Source organism: Cnephaeus nilssonii, assembly GCF_951640355.1.
Source record: "Cnephaeus nilssonii genome assembly, chromosome: 4".
In the NCBI taxonomy this organism is placed as follows: Eukaryota; Metazoa; Chordata; class Mammalia; order Chiroptera; family Vespertilionidae; genus Cnephaeus; species Cnephaeus nilssonii.
The window spans coordinates 77861658-77877705 of NC_137075.1; the positions used below are offsets into that span (position 1 = coordinate 77861658).

General features: G+C 40.3%; 1 protein-coding gene across 1 annotated transcript in view; it reads left to right on the forward strand.

The window, feature by feature from the left end:
• The window catches only part of SYT16 (synaptotagmin 16), a 144992-nt gene that overhangs the window by 24103 nt on the left and 104841 nt on the right, over window positions 1-16048 (forward strand). The window contains exon 2 of the mRNA XM_079767639.1: window positions 10367-10543. Within this exon, the coding sequence (XP_079623765.1) occupies window positions 10367-10543 (177 nt within the window). The remainder of the gene's footprint in view (window positions 1-10366; window positions 10544-16048) is intronic.

The window sequence follows — 16048 nt, forward strand, 5'->3', positions numbered from 1 at the left end:
TCAGCTTCCCCTAGAACTTTAGCCCACACAGCAGCCTATTTGGTTCACAGTCCTCTGTGAACGCTAGACAATTAGCAGCTGATAATGAAGAATGCCATGGGAACCAGTGGGAAAATAATAGCTTACTCCAAGAATATAATGAAATGAAATTAGCAGAGACAGTAAAACAGACAATTTATGGTCATTTGCTTTTTTTTTTTTTAATTAAAAAGAACCAGTAAATAGTTCTATTAGAGAAATCTGAGAATTGAATAGAATCTAATCTGTTTTGGAAGAGGGTTTTATTGATAAATCAAATACAGAGAAGCTTCTTAGCTTTGACCAAGGAACTAGTATAGGTAAAAGATGCCTGTTTTATTTGAATACAATGATCATTTTGCTTATTTGTTGATATCTAAATAGTATCATGTGGTCTGAACTTTAGAAAGGGATGTTAACACTGGAGAATTGATTTTACTGTTAGGGCTATACATTTTTTTTCTCAGCTGAAATGTCAGTAGATTTTGAGTGTTTCAACAAATTATTAGTAACAGGGTGAACTTGTATATCTGTGGATGGATAACTTTTTGAATACAGGAAATATTTTTATTGTCTGAGAAATTGGGTATGTAAATTGCCCTTGAATATTTTTCCCATTTCCAGATGTTCCATATGCTGTTTAGTCCTTGAGCACAAATCTCTGCATACTGATTTTTGGGGTCAATAATTAAAATTTGAAGACATTTTATAATAATCATTAAAAACTAATTGTTTTAGACTGCAAGAAAAATGTTTTCTATTTTTTTAGGGTAATGGATTGGCAAAAACAATTCTGTTAAAGTTTCAGTCTCACTGTGTGGGCAGTCTTCCGTAAGTTGAAAAGTAAAGAAGTAATAAACAAATCAAAATTATATTTCACTCCAAATGTTCTCCAAATGCCTTTGTTTTGGGGAGTTGAAGAAAATTGGGTATCTTTCTTCTGAGATATATTCTGTCTGTCTGAAGTAGACTTGTCTCTCAATTTCTCTCACTTATAAAAATATTATCTTTTTACTTGAAAGTTAAATTACTACATTGATTCAACAACCATTCCACCAAAATCATATAAGTTTATTCTCTGATGTTTTAACACAACTTGCTTTTGTTGGGCATATGCTCCTAATTTTATCATATAATTATCCTATATACTAAAGAACTAATATGCTAATTAGACCGAACAGCAGAACGACTGTCCAGACAACCTTCGGGATGACTGTCCAGACGACCTTCCGGACGAAGCCGGGGCTGCGAGGGCCGAGGCAGCCAGGGCTGTGAGGACCGAGCCCCTTGCACGAATTTTGTGCATCGGGCCTCTAGTATATAATAATATATTACGTTGTTTGGCAAATGACCTATAAATGGCACAAGGCCCATATATTGCTCAATTAAATTCAGCAACATAGCATGCCATTAAAAATTTACCAGTCCAAAAATGTTGAATCTAGGCTTATAAACCATTAGCATCATCTAATTCTATTTGCTCCTTTTCTATCCTCTTTGCTTTCTTGGAAGACATAGGGAAATAGAGGGGATGGGGACAGTGGATCACTAAAGTATCCAGACAAACTCAGATAAGGGAAGACAATCTCAAAGATTCCCTCTATGGACACATTGGTGCATTTCAGCCATTTTCTTCATTACTTTCTGCTTCTCAGATAACAATCTGAATATTAAGAGAAAGGAGAACAAGCTTGCTAATAATTCTTGGCTTCTAGAAGTGCACGTGTGTGTGTGAATGTTGAGGGAAAGTTTATATTTTAAACATATAAGTCAGATAGATTAGGTTACTTCTCAGAAGATGGTCACGTTTCAACACACATATATAGAGAGCACCCCATATATACTCCCAAATGCTGTGTTCTCCAGTGTTTTGAGAAATGATTGGTTGCTAGTGACTCCATATGTTGCTATGTTTTATTTTGGAACATGTTAAAATCTCTCTTAGGTTTCATTAGCCAATTTTTTCCTATTTTTTGAAAGGTCTGTTTTTTCCTTCCAAAGAATTTGTTTAAATATGTAGTTACCATATCCTTGTTAGCTATTACTAGGAAGAACATTTAAATGGAACTACCTATTTTTCTTACATTAAATATATATATTTTATATTTCATATTCCTACAAATTTTTAGAAAAATGATTGACTATCCATGAGGTTGTTGAGGTTATTATATAATGCCTAACTCAATCCAAATTTATGACATTGGCAAGATAATAGGTTGCTAAGTATCAAAGGCTTTGTTCTTTTTTTTTTTTAGTTCCAGAAGCATCACTGTAGGAAAAAATGAAAATTAAAGCCTTCAGTTTAACTTGTTCTGTACTATTTTCTTAAGTGACATTTAGTTTTCGAGTTGGTTGTAAAAAACACAGCTAATGGTATAAATGAGTCTAGTTCTTTGTACATATATTTTGAATTTGTGCACAGAAGTATCTGTATATGGAGTTAGCACATTGGTATTCAACTCTTAAAAAGTTTCTTGTTTTCCACCTTCTGTTCTTTTTGGTGGTTTCAAAGAAAGTTTGAACATAAACTGTAGATCAAGGGCCTCAAATCTTACTGTGCCAAAATTGCTTTTGAAAACATCTCCTTATTTTGCAAAAGCTGCTCATATCATGCTATAGCTGTTATTATCACCTCCTTGCCCTGCAACCAACAGACTCTGGGCTTGGGTCAACCTGAGTGGTAGACACGTGTGCTGTACTCAAGTCCTCTACTCTAACTTGTTCACTGTCCTTCCTGGGAAATTCCTTGGGTCCTCAGGTGGATGAATTCCTGGAGGAGGATGGTGACATGCCCAGGTGATCCTGAATTCTTTTTTAAATCTATTTTTATTGAGATATAATTGACATATAATATTGCATGAGTTAAAAGGATACAATGTCGATTTGATACACTTATATATAGCAATGTGATTATCACTCTATCATTGGCTAATACATCTATCATGTCACATAATTATTATTTCTTTTATTTGTGGTGGGGACAATTAAGATCTAGTCTCTTAGTAGCTTAGAAGTTTATAATATACTACTGTTGTCTGTAGTCACTATGCTGTGCATTAAATTAGTCCTGGAATTCTAAGACAGACAAGCTTAGGTTCAAGTCAGGAACCTCTGTGGCATAACCATGCTGGAGAACTTCATAGAAACAATTCTAAAGTCATGCTGCTTCTTAAAGGGACATTTAAAATGTAAATATATCACTGAAGACAGGACTTTCAGGTTAATGGATACTCTAAGATGGTAAGGGTGTATAAGTGAGTTGTAGATAAACCTCAAGGTAGTGCCTACCCTGAGCTTTCCTCTTGTTTTTATTTTATTTTATTTTAATATATTTTTATTGATTTTAGGGAGAGGGATAGAGATAGAAAATCAATGATGAGAGAGAATCATTGATTGGCTGCCTCCTGCATGCCCCCCACTGGGGATTGAGCCCGCAACCCAGGCATGTGCCCTTGGCCAGAATTAAACCTGGGACCCTTCAGTCCGCAGGCCGACGCTCTATCCACTGAGCCAAACCGGTGAGGGATTCTCTTGTTTTTAATGAGATATTTCACATTCTTCAGAGTGTTGCCAAGAAAGTTTATTCCTGAGAAATTAGAACTTTTAAATTATTTCTAGTGTCTTTCCTCCTTTAATTCTGACCGCCCCCCATGATCATTTTGTTAAATTTTCACCTTCCTCTCATCTTATTTCTAGTTCCTATGAGTCAGATGGCTGCAATTGGTTGGCCTTTTTTTTTTTTTTAACCTCTTCACCAACCATAGAAGGAAATTTACGAACATCTAGTGGCTGTGTGACATGCAGAGGCTTCTCCTAGAGCCATTCCTTGAATATCAACAGATGGCTATCAGTAGAACGTGAGACATACGTTTAACTTTGAGAAAGTTTTCAATATGAACTATGTGACCGAACTTTATAGACATCTGATTTCCAATTTAGTCATTACTGGACTAATTAGATGAGTTATTCTGCAGATGGCACTGACGTTTCTTCACATATGTGCCTTTGTCATTGATTGCAGATGATGTATGTGGTGCTTGCTCTTCACGCTAGCATTTTATATAGATGGGATGCAGAATGACTTTAAAAGTCCCTGCCAAAGTCTCCAATTTTGTTTAAGCTCAGATGCAGCATCCAACCCTCTTTGGCTCATTCTGATAGAGCCGTTGGCTTGCTGTGTTCAGTGCTACACATCAACCATAGAGCTGTGCTGACTACAGTTCTCAGAGCCTATTTATTTATTTATTTATTTATTTATTTATTTATTTATTTTCATCAACCCCACTTTATTTTTTTAAAAATTGAATTTATTGGGGTGACATTGCTTAATAAATTTATATAGGTTTCAAGTGTACAATTCTATAACACATCATCTGCATCTTGCATGTGAGCTTACCACCCAAAGTCAAATCTCCTTTCATCACCCTATGTTTGATCCCCTTTACCCTTTACTACCTCCCCACCACCTCCCTTTCCCTCTGATAACCACTAGACTGTTGTCTGTGTCTATGAGTTTTTGTGTTTTTTTTAAAAAAATTCTTTATTGATTAAGTTATTACATATGTGTCCTTATCCCCCCGTTACCCCCCCCCCCCATCCCCCGACTCATGCCCTCACCCCCCTGTTGTCTGTGTCCATTGGTTAGGCCTATATGCATGCATACAAGTCCTTTGGTTGATCTCTCCCCCTTACCCCCACCCTCCCCTACCTTCCCTCTGAGGTTTGATGGTCAGAGCCTATTATATTTAAACTTTATTTTTAATTCTAAATATCTATATATATAAGAGCCTGAGCGACTGGCCAACCAGCTGACCGTTCAACCATCCAACCGGTAGCTATGATGCACGCTGACCACCAGGGGGCAGGCACTCAATGCAGGAGTGGAAACCACAGGCATGGAAACATGGAACAGACTAATGAATCTCAGAGGGAAGGGGGGAGGGGTAAGGTGGGAAGAGATTAACCAAAGATCTTATATGCATACTAGAGGCCCAGTGCATGGATTCATGCACCAGTGGGGTCCCTCGGCCTGGCCTGTGCCCTCTCAAAATCTGGGATCCCTCAGGGGATGTTGGAGGGCCAGTTTTGGCCCAATCCCCATGGGCCAGGCCGAGGAACCCCACCGGTGCACAAATCCATGCACCAGGCCTCTAGTTGAATAATAAAATCACAGTGTATTTTAACATGAAGAGAATCAATTTGAAACCAAACCTAAGCAAACAATTATACATTTTCTCATATTTTCTTCCAATCTTTATTAAAATGATATATTTGGAATTTAAACCTTTATTGAGATAAGATTCATATTCCATAAAATTCATACCCTTTTAAAGTATACAGTTCACTGGTTTTAGTATATTTGCAAAGTTTGCACAACCATTATCACTATCCAATTCCAGCATAATTTTATTATCAGAAAGAAAACTCATACCCATTGGCAGTTACTCTTCCGTTATCCCTTCCCCCAGCTCCTGGGAACAACAAAATATACTTTCTATCTCCATGGGTTTGCCTATTCTGAACATTTCATATAACTGGAATCACACAATATATGGGCTTCTTTCAATTAGCATAATGTGTTTAAGGTTCATCCATGTTGTAGCGTGTATCACTGCTTCATTTTTTATTGCAGAACTAGAGGCCCAGTGCACGAAATTCGTGCACGGGGTGGGGGGGTGTCCCTCAGCCTGCACCCTCTCTAATCTGGGACCCCTCGAGGGATGTCCGAATGCCCATTTAGGCCTGATCCGGTGGGATCGGGCCTAAATGGGCAGTCGGACATCCCTCAAGGGACAATCCAGGACTGCTGGCTCCCAACTGCTCGCCTGTCTGCCTTCCTGATTGTCCCTAACCACTTCTGCCTGCCAGCCTGATCACCCCCTAACCACTCCCCTACCAGCCTGATTGATGCCTAACTGCTCCCCTGCCAGCCTGTTTGCCCCTAACTGCCCTCCCCTGCAGGCCTGGTCCCTCCCAACTGCCCTCCCCTGCTGGCCATCTTGTGGTGGCCAGCTTGTGTCCACATGGGGGCAGGATCTTTGACCACATGGGGGCAGCCATCTTTTGTGTTGGTCAATCTGCATATTACTCTTTTATTAGATAGGATAATATTATATTGTTTGCATGTAACACATGCTGTTTATCAATTTTTCAGTTTATGGACATTTGGGCTATTTCCACTTCTTGGCTATTAGAAATAATTCTGTTATGAACATTCATGCGCACATTTTTGTGTGAACATGTATGTTCAGTTCTCTTGGGTATATGTCTAGAAGTGGAATTGCTGGGTTATGGTTGGAATTCGAAATCACTTTGAAAGAGGACAGTTTGTGTAGAACCCTGGGTAAGCCATTCCTACAAGACTGGGATCACTGCCAACTTCTTAGCCATTTCGGTGATACTCTACTCATGTAGAAAGTACACAAGCTGACCTACATTTCACAAAGCACTTGGCTAAGAGCACCTTACACATCCCTTCAAACTTCCCACTGCATACTCCTGAGCACATAGAAGAGGATGAAGTTGGAATTGGCAGATTCTGGGAGAAACATGAACTCTATAGAAATAACCAAACTTGCCAAACTAAACTTTCTCTCTGTTTCAGCTAGATTTGTACTTATTCCTGGTTTTCTCCACTAACTTGAAAAGTCCAAGTGACTGGAAGAGCACAAAGCCTTAACAGTAGTTGTCTTTGTCTTTTTCTCTGTTTTTCAGATTTTATGTGATGAGCCTCATGTTGCTTTATAATGGAAAAATAGACTTTATTCAAAAGTAAAAATCTAGTTTCATTAGTGAATGGAATTATTAGGTGCAAATATTTCTGCTTATGAATGATATGAACCCTCTTTTTTTAAGACCTGATTTTATGTAAATCATATCCTGTGTGGTTGGTGTTACTGACCCACTGGAGGTATATCTTCTCTTTCCATAAGTTTCCATTGATAGGTACATTTTTTTGCCATGTTGTAACAGAGAAGAGTTTAACACTTATTCAGGGATGAAATATCTACTGAGTGCCTACCCTGTGCTAGCTGCTGAGAGTACAGTGAGTAACTGAGGCCTAGTCTCTGTTCTTGAGAAGTTTAAAACTTATTTGAAAACTGTTGAAAAAGCTGTCAAGGGCTCAGTGGGTGGGAACCTACAGTACAAGCATCCAGCCTGGTCAAGAGGAACAAGAAAGGTGTTCAGAGGAAGAATAGTATCAGAGTTAGCCAGAAGAGAGGTAAGCATTTGCTCTACAGAGTTGGACTAACCTATTTAAAAGTCTGGAGGTGAGCTCTGTTGGGGAACCAGAAATAGATGAATACACTGACAATAGAGTTTGATGTTGGTGAGTGACAAGTGACAAAGGCTAGAATCAGTAGCTAGGTCATGAAAGACCTTGTAAACCAAGTAAAGGAATTCAAATTTTGTCCTATGGATAATGGAATGCCATCGGAGGGTGTATTAGTTCCCTAAGGTCACCATGACAAATTACCACCAACTTGATGGCTTAAACCAACAGAAATTTATTCTCTCAGAGTTTTAGAGATCAGAAGTCCAAAACCCCATGTCAACAGGGTTGGTTCCTCTGGAATCTCTGAGGGAGAATCTGCTTCATGACTGTCTCCTAGATTCTGGTGCCTGCTGGCAACTCTTGGCATTCCTCAGCCATAGGCTTCATAACTCCAGTCTCTGCCCCATATTCACATCTCTTTCTTCTGTGTCTTCTTTTTTCTTCTTCTGAGTCTCTTATAGTGATACTTATTGAAATTAGGGCCCACTCTAATCCAGGATGATCCCATTTTAAGATCCTACCCTGATTGCATATGCAAAGAACTTAATTTCAAATAAGGTCACATTCTGAGACTCAGGGTGGATGTGTCTTTTGGAGGGCCATGATTTAGTCCACAACAGAGGATTTTAGGAGAGGGCAGTTGAACAAGTCAGACTTATATTTCAGAAGATTACTCTGGCTACTGTGTGGAGAAGGGACTTGAGGGCATAAGGCTGGGCCCATGGAGACCAGTGGGAGTCTGGGTAAAGGATGCTAGTGGCTTTGACGGTAAGGAAGTGGAGATGAGTGTAGGAAATGCACTGAAGGTGGTTGGTTTTGAAGGGGAAAAGAGAGAAGGCTATGGTTGAGGAGCACATAGTGGTCAGGAAGGGCTTTTAAAGAAAGGGAGATACTTGGTGCATTTTTAATGCAGATGAGAAAGATGGTGTATCTCCAAGGGAAGGAAGTTGAAAATACAGAAGTGAGGGGCAAAAAAGCAGAGATAATTGTTTTGGTGAAAGGGGAGGGGGGTTGGGCCCAAAGCACAGAATGCATATAAAGCAGTGCATCCTTCCCATATTGGACTGCTCCTACATAATATGACAGCTCTGTAAAGATGATGATGGTGATGCTGAGGAAGATGGTTACTCCTGTTTGAGAACTCTCTATGTGCCAGATGGCAGACTATTTTCCCTGTGTTACCTCGTTTATTCTTGGATATAGCTGTATGTATTATCTCCTTTCATTGTTTAGGAACCAGAAGGACAGAGAGGTTATATAACTTGCCTAAGGCCACACAGATAATAAGTGGTAGAGTACAATTGTCTTCCGGGCAGTGTGACTACTGAACCCATGCCAGTGAGCACCGTTGTCTATGCTGCCTCAGAAGGGCGAGGGAATAATCGTTACGTGCACACTTTTTTTTTCATGGTATATGTTGGTTTTGGTAGCATGCACTATTATCATTTTTACAGACCACAAAGGTATTATCTTATCTCCGATTTTTTGTTTCATTTGTTCTTTTATTGGCTTGCCACTAGCTAGATTTAGTGAGGCAGTACTATTCATTTTCTTTATCTTTTCATGGAGTTAGGACTGGTTGGATTCATCCTTTTTTTTATTTATCTGGATGGTAGGGCAAGGTGAATATTATTCTTTCATATTATTAATGTTCATATTAAATCTGCCCAAGGGTTAAAGCTGCTCTTAGGAGATTCATCTTCATAAGCTTTTACATATACCCAACTTCCTTGAATAACTCCTATTGACACTTGTTTTGTAATCGCTTTCTCTATGCTATTTGATGTCTGGATTTCTTTAATTTGTTTTTAAAATTGATTTTTATAGAGAGGAAGGGATATATATATATATAAAGAAACATCGATCTACTGCCTCCCTCACATGCTCCAACCGGGGATCGAACCTGCAACCTGAGCATGTGCCCTGACAGGGGAATTGAACCTGCCACTTTTTGGTGTACAGGACAATGCTCCAACCAAATGAGCCATACCGGCCAGGGCGATGTCTGGTGTTCTTTACTGAATGTTGTCTAGGCGCAAATGTCATTTCCTTAGTGGAGTCTTTCTTCAGCCCCAAACTAGCTCTGGTCTCCCTGTTACTAGTACATACATCATATGGCTGAATACAGTGGCTAGGAATCTAAGGCATACTGGATAACACTTGATCAGGGTTATTTAATGCTTAGGATTTTTTTTTAATAAGGAGAAAGAGGATGATGGAATTTCATCTTTCAAAATTCTAAAATATTAACAGTCAAATATAATTCTAATTTCTTCTATGGATGGCATGGGTTAGAAACTTTCTTGTCACCGTAGATAATCATCATCGTCATATTGCATAGTTGGATTTGCAAACATATATCCAGGAAATGACTTTGGCTCCAATCACTAATATTGATGGATGTATATGTCTGAAAGCTTATCCCAAGTGATTATTTTTATTTTAAAAAATATATTTTTATTGATTTCAGAGAGGAAAGCAGAGGGAGAGAGAGATAGAAACATCAATGATGATAAAGAATCATTGATCAGCTGCCTCCTGCATGTCCTACACTGCGGATCGAGCTCACAATCTAAGCACTGACCAGGAATGGAACCTTGACCTCCTGGTTCATAGTTTGATACTCAACCACTAAGCCATGCTGGCCGGGTCCAAGTGCTTATTTTTTAAGCTTTAGGCAGCTGTATTATTAAGAGACTTGCTTTTGTGACACTGGTCAACCATTTATAGCTCAATACATTTGATGGAGACCTCCTTTATAGTTTGCATGCTTGAAGTTGAATATTAGGCTGAGGAGTGACAAGAGGTGTATTCCAGGGAGAAGAAACCACATGTGCAAAGGTACGGAGGTCTGTCATCTGAGGAACCATCCTTGCGGAATGTACCTGGCAATGATCCTTTTCCTTCTTCCTGTACACAGTCCTGGGGATGCCAGCCAGTCAGGACTTGTAGAGTATTTGCTACACTCATTAGTAAACATAACAATTCAGAGTGAATTTGATCATGTGTTAGAACTAAAAGCCAGGTCACTTCATTGAGATGATATTTTTTTCCTCTGTGTTCTCTTGCCAGTTCCTCTCGAAGCCATTGGCTTCTTGTCTGCAGTTGGGATCTTTATCATCCTTCTGGCCGTCCTGTTCCTCTTCATCAGCAAGAAGCTGTGTTTTGAAAAGATAGTTCTTCCATGTTTGGAGCAACAAGGGAAAAGAAAGCACTCTAAAGACCAGACGGGGATCCACGAAGGGCTGGGTAAGCAACACACTTCACATTCTCCTGAGCCTGGCAACTGGCTGTGGTTTGGGTCAGGGGAGGAGGGTTACTGTTTCTAGGATGAGCCCCATTAAGAAATCGCACATGAGCTGTTTGGCCGCCACTGTGGTGGGCATGATGAATGGACGTTACTAAAGGATACATTAACTTTATGAAAGTAATGCTCTCTTTTGAGCCTGAACAGCAGATGGGAAAAACCTGACCACCACTTCCCATCTTCTTAGCTTTTTAGATGTCTGTGTTGAGTTTCCCTCTGACTGAAGCATGAAGGAAAAAAAATGTTTTTTGATTGACAAGAGCCTTGATGAGTTTTGGTCTCATGTTGGAACAGAGTTGACGTTTCACTACAGTTCGCTATTTCTGAGATTTTTGGTGCTTCAGGACTACTCCTCACTTCAAAGGGAGGTTTCTACTCATTAAGCTCGCCGAATCTACTGCATCATTTACTAGCTGCCTTCAGTTTGATGGGAGAGAATAACATAGTTAAAGAAAATAATTGGCTTCCTGCTCTTAAAGGACATGTTCTGTTTTCAATTGATGAATTGTAGAACTTTGTGATATTGGGTGTTATCACAGAGTAATGGTTATCAGCACATGCACACTGGACATTCAAAGATAGTGCTGTTATATTACAGGTAACAATTTTCTTTTTTTTAAATCAATCCAATTCTCATAGGGTATGGGGCATGATGTAACTGGTGGAGGAATAATCTTTATATATATATACTAGTAGCCCTTTGCAGGAAGATTCCTGCAATAGGGCTTCCTGCTGCGCTCTCCCCCGCCCTGCCTGCTTGCCTCCCTTCTCCGCCGGCCGCCCCACCTGCTTCTTGCTTGCCTCCCTTCTCCGCCGGCCCCGCCTGCTTGCTTCTCCGCAGCTTCACTCCGCAGCTTCACTCCCTTCTGCAGCGCTTGGCTTCTTTCTACGCTGTCTTGATATGCAAATTAACCGCCATCTTGGTTGGGTTAATTTGAATACTTGCCCTGATTGGCTGGTGGGTGTGTCTTGGGCATAGCGAAGGTGCGGTCAATTTGCATATTGGTCTTTTATTAGGTAGGATATTTTTTTCTTACTATATATATATTTTTTTGTTTGTTTTTTAATCCTCACCCAAGGATATTTTCCCATTGATTTCTAGAGATAGTGGAAGGAACGAGGAGAGACAGAGAGAGAGAAACATCGATGTGAGAAAGACACATTGATTGGTTGTCTCTTGCACGTGTCCCTACCAGGGCCGGGGATTGAGCTTGCAACCGAGGTACATGTCCTTGACCAGAATATCGAACTCAGGACCTTTCAGTCCGCAGGCTGATGCTGTAGCCACTAAATCAAACTGGCTAGGGCTCTTACATTATATTTTTGATCAGGGGCAAAATCTTGAGGAGAACATGCATTACAGTCATCTCACTTCTGGGTATGTTCTAAGTAAACCTGGACCAAGGAGAATATTTGGCTTATGGATAGGGCAGCTTTTGTAGCCATGGATACTTCAGCTTTTTGTTTTGTTATAAGAAAAGACATAATTTAGGCACAAATGTTGTATTCATTATCTATTGCTTCATAACAAATTACTCCCAAACTTGAAAGCTTAAAACAAATATTCATTACCTCTCAGTTTCTGAAGTTCGGGGATTGGGGATCACCTTAGTTGGGTGGTTCTAAATTAAGGTTTTTCATGAGGCTGCAGTTGGAATTTCTCCTGCAGTCATCTGGAGGCTCAACTGGGACTAGTGGACTCACTTCCAGGATGGCAGAAAGCTCCAGATCCTGCCCACATGGCTGCTGGGATGTAGTTATGACATGCAGCTGGCTTCCCCCACAGTGAGCCCTGCAAGAGAGGAGAGCAAGGAGGAAGCCACAGTTCCTTTTATGAGCTGGTCTGGGAAGTCAGACATTGTCACTTCTGCCACATTCTATTCATTCACTAAGTACTGCCTACACTCAGGGGAAGGGGAATTAGGCTCCATTTTTGAAGGGAAGAGTATTAAAGAGCATGTGAACATATTTAAAAATCTCCATACGGGACAATTATGGGAGGGGTGTAAGTTTCAGATCCGGCCATCGGTTTGGCATTGCTGCTGCTGTAGTGGCCTTATGTTTTGAACTCTACCTGGGATGTCTGACTCATCTTCTGAAAATAGACTGGAATACTTGAAATAGAAAGTATTTAAAATACTGTCATGTGAAAATGGGACTTACAAATGGTTTAGCCACTACTGTCCCATTTGGGACATAAATGAGGAGGATGAATAGACTTATTTTTGGTCACGAGGTGGCATGGAGATAGGATTCTAGTGATTCTACTTCCTGCAGCAGCTCCCTGTCACTGGTTGTGGTTCCTTGGAAAATTATGGAACCTTTCCAAACTTCAGTTTCCTTATCTGCATATTGGGATTATAAAGATAGCCCTTTTAGGGTTGATATAGATAAATGAATCAATTTTGTATAGATACCAGCATGATGCCTATGGTGAAAGTCCTAATAGAGCTTTACCCATAGCTGTGCAGCATTAACAAAATACCAGTCACAGTAACGGGCTTCTAGGAATGACATCACATGAAACACTATTTAAATTGGGAGATTAAAGTTGTTGATGTTTTCTCCTTTGCAAGCTATTATAGCTACAGATAACTAAGGTTAGAGCTATTTAAGACATTTGCCTTTTGTCTTGTTTGGCATGTTATAGTATTTTAGAGACAATTATGAATTATACTTGCAAATAAATTGAGGGTTGAAGGTAATGTTGAAACGATAACAATAAAGCATGACTCAGAAGCTGTTAGCTCAGGAAACACTGAAAAATCCATGTCTGAAAACTCCGAGTAGGGTCATAAAGGGGGCTTTAAAAAGAGTTTAACCAGGAGAATCTCCAGATTATAATGTCTAAGAAGCAAACACCTTCATTATGATTGACATTTCTCCTTTTAAAAGTTTAATTATCATTGATCAAAAGTCTTTGAAAAACATGCTTCTATCCCAGATTTTATCTAACTTTTGATATCTGCCTTCATCCTCAGAGCACTTAGTTCTCATATGATGTTCTTAACATTATTTTGAGAAACGTCAAAAGGGAGGAAGGCAGCCTGATGTGGTGGAGAGAAGCGCAGTGCAGACAGCCAGGGCTTAGCTCTGCCACTAATTGGCCATGATATTTAGGGCCTTAAGTCCTCATTTGCAAATCGATGAGTCTGTCTAGGCTTCTCCCAATTCCCATTATGCAATCCTATTTGATTCTTAGGGCTACCATAGAAATTTCTTCTCTAGGTCTCAGTCTACAAATGAAAGAGGCCTAATAAAAATAATTTAAAAATCTTAGGTTGAACCATATAAAATTGCCATTTTTATAGATAAAAACTGGTTGAATATCAGAAACCTAATCATTATAATCTTACTAGAGGCCTGGTGCATGAAATTCGTGCACTTGGGGTAGGGGGCTTCCCTCAGCCTGGCCTGCACCCTCTTGCAGTCTGGGAGCCCTTGGGGCATGTCCAGCAGTCAGACATCTTTAGCGCTGCCACGGAGGTGGGAGAGGCTCCAGCCATCGCTGCTGTGCTCACCTGCTGTGAGCCTGGATTCTGGCTGATTGGTGCTCCCCCCTGTGGGAGCACACTGACCACCAGGGGCAGCTCCTGCATCAGTGTGCATCATAGCGACCATTCATTTGGTCGTTCGGTCAATTTGCATATTAGAATTTTATTATATAGGATGTTTGTGAGGTTCTAAGGAATAAAACAATTCTTTTTGTTTGTGTGGTGATATCAGAGAGGCAGGAGTGACAATTTATTTTTTGAACCTACTAAGCGAAATAATTTACCTGACAAAAGTATCTTACTTTCCTTTAGGTTATAAAGTTCAAAAAATTTACACATATTATTCTACATGGGTTTAGGTAAGGGGAGAAAGAAACAGAAACTGTTTCTTCCTAGTAGCATAGGTCATAACAATAGTTAGGTAAGGATATTCGGTGGCTATCATTTATTTAGCATCTACTATTCCCATGCAACCATGCACCTGCTAAGTAGGTTACATACATTATTTGGTTTCTTTATGTAAGATAATTGTGTTGTTCATTGGCAGTGATTGCTTTGGGGGAAAAGTGGATACCACTTGCAATAAATAAACCATTATTCAACCATGAGGTTAAAAATTTGATTAAAAATAAAAGTGCCATTGCCCTGGCTGGTGGTGCTCAGTGGTTAGAGTATTGGCCTATACAACTAGGTCAAGGGTTCAATTCCCAGTCAAGAACACATACCTGGGTTGTAGGTTCTATCCCCAGTTTATTGGGGGGCATGCAGGACACAACCAATTGGTATCTCTCTCTCACATCAATGTTTATCTTTCTCTCTCTTTCTTTCCCCTTCCCTCACTCCCTTCTACTCTCTCTAAAAATCAATGGAAAAATATCTTCAGGTGAAGAGTAACAACAACAACAACAACAACAACAACAGAATAGTAAAATAAAATAAAGTGCCATGGAAAGATAATAGTTCTTAAACAATCCTATCTTTGAGAGAGAGAGAGAGAGAGAGAGAGAGAGAGAGAGAGAGAGAGAAACTCCCCTCCCCCCAAAAGCTTTCTTTATATATGAAAGGCAAGATTTAGAAGTTAGAGCTTCATTTTAAGAGGCACAATGTAGAAAGGATAGAGGATGGGTTATGAGGGCAGCTTCCCCACAGACAGGGAGGGGAAGAAGGAAGCCTATTCGCTGTGGGAAAAACAGCCAATGTCTTGGAAAGATGACAGAGAAAGAGATTCCAAAGGCTTGAGATGTTGCTTGGACCCTGAGAAGGGTGGCAGGTGTGGGAAGGGGTCAAGTAGTTATAGTAAGAATCAGAACCCAAGATGGCCTGGGCAAGAGGCGGAAAGCTGAGAGCCACGTGCTTCCCTTTTGGAACAATGGCAGCAGACTGCCTCACACGTGTCCACGTCAGCCTTGGGTGGCTCAGTAGATAGAACATCCTGGTGGGGATGGAGGGATAGAGAACTTGAGAGGACACCCCCACACTTCCTCTGGTGAGCAGTTCATGTCAAACAGGGGTTTTAGAAGTTTCAGCATGACCCTGTGGGGAGAAGACTGCAGAGGAATAGGAGTCAATGAATCTGCCAGAGATTTGTTGCAATTTGGGGAGAGGTGAGTCCAAATCAGGGCTGGGGAGTAAACTGCCTGAGGCCTCCTAGAATGAGGGCCGGCTTCAGGACTGTGCAGTCAATCGCACGGGGCCCCATGCTTGGAAGGGCCCTGTGCTTGGTTTAATGCTCTGATGGTGCCATCTTGAAATTCTTAATGAGTTTTGAACCCAGGGCCCTCCATTTTCATTTTGCACTGGGTCTTGCAAATTATACAGCTTTAAAAAGAATACCAGGTGATTTATAGGTGTGGCCAGGGTGGAGTACCACCGATGGAAGGGGTGGATTCATTTCTAATTTCTCCTTTCAGGTCAGGAAGGGAAGCATTTGGGCAGTGTTAACACTGGCCCAGT